At 65.7% G+C, this 3,030-nt stretch overlaps 1 protein-coding gene across 1 annotated transcript in view; it reads right to left on the bottom strand.

Moving 5' to 3' along the window:
• Positions 1 to 2,123, bottom strand: part of RNF112 (ring finger protein 112) — a 5,885-nt gene extending 3,762 nt beyond the window's left edge. The window contains exons 1-4 of the mRNA XM_034647286.1: positions 1,851 to 2,123; positions 1,633 to 1,673; positions 757 to 1,042; positions 3 to 125 (exon numbers count right to left, since the gene is read on the bottom strand). Of these exons, the coding sequence (XP_034503177.1) occupies positions 3 to 125; positions 757 to 1,042; positions 1,633 to 1,673; positions 1,851 to 1,904 (504 nt within the window). The 5' untranslated portion in view covers positions 1,905 to 2,123. The remainder of the gene's footprint in view (positions 1 to 2; positions 126 to 756; positions 1,043 to 1,632; positions 1,674 to 1,850) is intronic.
• Positions 2,124 to 3,030: the final 907 nt, after the last annotated feature.

The raw sequence follows: 3,030 nt of genomic DNA on the forward strand, positions 1-3,030 counted from the left end.
ACGGGGGTGTCCCTGGCCAGGGGGTGCTTCAGGCAGCGGTTGATGGCCCCCATCCTCAGGATGAGGCCGCCAGAGGCATTGATGCGTACCAGCAGCAGGGGCTCGGCCCTCACGGCACAGGTCTCCTGCGCCAGGAGAAGGAAGGCTCCCTGAGCAGCCGGTGGCCCCTCACGTGTGCAAGGTGTCCCACCCCAGACTCCGGAGTTTCCCCACCCTGGCTCCTAGAACAGAGCCAACGCTGCTGGACCCCTTGAGGATCGGACCCGGGTCCCTCCGACCCTGCGCCCCGTGCCGAGGCCTGGTCCCCGGACCTGCAGCACGGCGGGCAGGGGCCTCTGCGGCAGGAGCTTCATCTTCTCCCCCAGACTGCGGAGGCCCCTCTTCTGCTTGCAGATCTTCCGGCACTCGGGGCAGCAGGGCGGCTCGCAGCCGGGGACGCGGTGTGTGCTGAAGCAGCGGGTGCAGAAGTCATGGCCGCAGTCCAGCGAGATGGGCTCCCGCAGCCTCTCCAGGCAGATGGAGCAGGCGGGCAGCTCCCGGGGCGCTGCGGGCCGGGACCCCAGGCCCAGCTCCAACTTGGGGAATGGCGTGTGGGACCTGGCGGGGGGGCGGGGACAGGCAGCAGAGCCGTGGGCACAGACTCCGGAGTTTCCCCACCCTGGCTCCCAGAACAGAGCCAACGCCGCTGGACCCCTTGAGGATCGGACCCGGGTCCCTCCGAACCCCGCGCCCCGCGCCGAGGCCTGGTCCCCGGACCTGCAGCACGGCGGGCAGGGGCCTCTGCGGCAGGAGCTTCATCTTCTCCCCCAGACTGCGGAGGCCCCTCTTCTGCTTGCAGATCTTCCGGCACTCGGGGCAGCAGGGCGGCTCGCAGCCGGGGACGCGGTGTGTGCTGAAGCAGCGGGTGCAGAAGTCATGGCCGCAGTCCAGCGAGATGGGCTCCCGCAGCCTCTCCAGGCAGATGGAGCAGGCGGGCAGCTCCCGGGGCGCTGCGGGCCGGGACCCCAGGCCCAGCTCCAACTTGGGGAATGGCGTGTGGGACCTGGCGGGGGGGCGGGGACAGGCAGCAGAGCCGTGGGCACAGTGCTCCCAGCAGGGAGGAGCCTGGATGGAGTCCTAACCCTGCCCCAAGGCCACCGCCACCGTGCAGCCATGGGCGAGCTCCTGCACGATCTGATCTGGGCCCCAGGTTCCTAATCGGCAAGAGGAGAGGTGACGGGGCCGTTAGGGCGCCCTGCCCGGTGCCTGGCATAAATGCTCCCGAAACCCCTCGCCCACAGCCTTCCCCTGCAAGGGCTCCCACCAGGAGTTACTGGCTCCAGCCGGACCCTCCAGGAGTGATATCTGCAGACGCTGTGGGACCCCAAGGAGAGGGCGAGTCTCCCGGTGGTGGGGCAGATGGCTCTGGTTCTTAGAAGATTCCTGCCGTGCTCCTGCTCGGAGCTGGATTTGCTCTCCAAGCAGTACCCACCAGATTCTCCCTGACCCTTCCTCCCCAGGCCCACAGGTCCACCTTCGGGCCCTCCCCTAGGACAGCCTGCAGGAGGCCGGTGGCCACAGTGTCCGCGTTCCTGGCCCCACAGTGAGCGAGCAGGCCCTGGAACAGTCCAGCTGGCAGGCCCTGCCACTTACCAACTGTTGCGACTGCTTCCCATGAAGCTCCGTTTTCTCTCCTTGGAGACAAAATTGGGGGGGGGATAAAACATTATCTAGAAGAGAATCCAGATTTCGGTCTTCCTCCTGTGTGTCAGTGCCTCCATCCCCCTTCTCCAGACCCAGCCCTTGTCCCCAGGTGGCCCCTTCCACCCCCACCCAGCCTCCCCCCCCAGATCTCAGGACCCAAGACTTGCCTGTTTGCCGAGCCGATGACAAAAGGAGATGATTGACAAGGCGGACCTCGGCATGGGGGGCGCTGGGAGTGGGGAGAGGTCTGCAAGCAGAGAGAGGAGGCCCGAGGCACAAACCCGGTCAGCGGCAGCAAGGATGGCTTTCCTCCTGGAAGGGCTGGTGGAGCCGTGGCAGGTGGAGGGGGTAGGGGGGTGGGGGATGGTCTCCCCCGGAGGAGCCGACCGGGACTCGTCAGAGCTGGAAAATAGATGTGACAGTCGGAAAAGAGGAGGCTGCCTCTGGACTCACCCCAGGGGGAGGAGACAGGACTGCGGGAACCAGGGCTCTGGAGGAGGGAGGGACGGAGCCGGGCCCAGAATCCCTGGCAGAGGCTGGGATGCAGGCGAGCCGAGGTGGGGAGTCGCCATGGAGACGGAAGGGAAAGATAAGGACAGGGAGGGGGGAGGAGGGATGGAGAGAGAGCAGCTATAAGGGTGCATGGCGGAGATGGAGCCGTGGGCAGGCACTGCCCCTACTGGCCCAGCCAGGGTTCTTCCGGGGCCACCGAGCACGGTGTGCAAAAGGAGGGGTGTGGGAAAAGGGGGACAGCACCACCCGAGCTGAGCTGAACAGGGACAGGGAGCCTGCCTTCCTTCACTGGAGGAACATTTTACTGAGCACCCACTCTGTGTGGGGTCCCGGGGATGCCAGCACATTGCATGTGGCCCAGGCTCGTCTCACTGGTGCCCAGTCCCAGCTGCAGCTTTCCCCAGCCCCCGCCCCCGACGTCTCTGACATTGGCTGTGTGTCCCCTGGTGTCTTCCCCTTCCCATGGCTTTCACCCTGCTTCAAGCTTGTGACTGTCACGTCTGGACCTTCTAACTGCCTCTTGACTGGGCTTCTCCCATTTGCTGTCCTGGGAACGGCCAGCGTCACCCCCCTGAGCACAGCTGAAACATGCTGCTCCAACACCCGCCATGGCTCCCTAGGACCATCAGATCAAAATCCAAACGACCTGGCCTGCATCTGTGGGCCCGAAACTTCCTCTCCAGGCTTTGCCCTCTCCCACCCTTCTCTGCTTCTGCGCCTTGGCTCTGTATTCTCCCTGCTCCCTCCTGAGAGACCCTCGCTGGCCCAGCTCCTGTGTCCTCCCCTCCCAGAGCCTCCCTGCCTGCCCCTTCCCAACCGGACGTCATCTTGCCA

Source organism: Ailuropoda melanoleuca, chromosome 17 (assembly GCF_002007445.2).
Source record: "Ailuropoda melanoleuca isolate Jingjing chromosome 17, ASM200744v2, whole genome shotgun sequence".
NCBI classification, from domain to species: domain Eukaryota; kingdom Metazoa; phylum Chordata; class Mammalia; order Carnivora; family Ursidae; genus Ailuropoda; species Ailuropoda melanoleuca.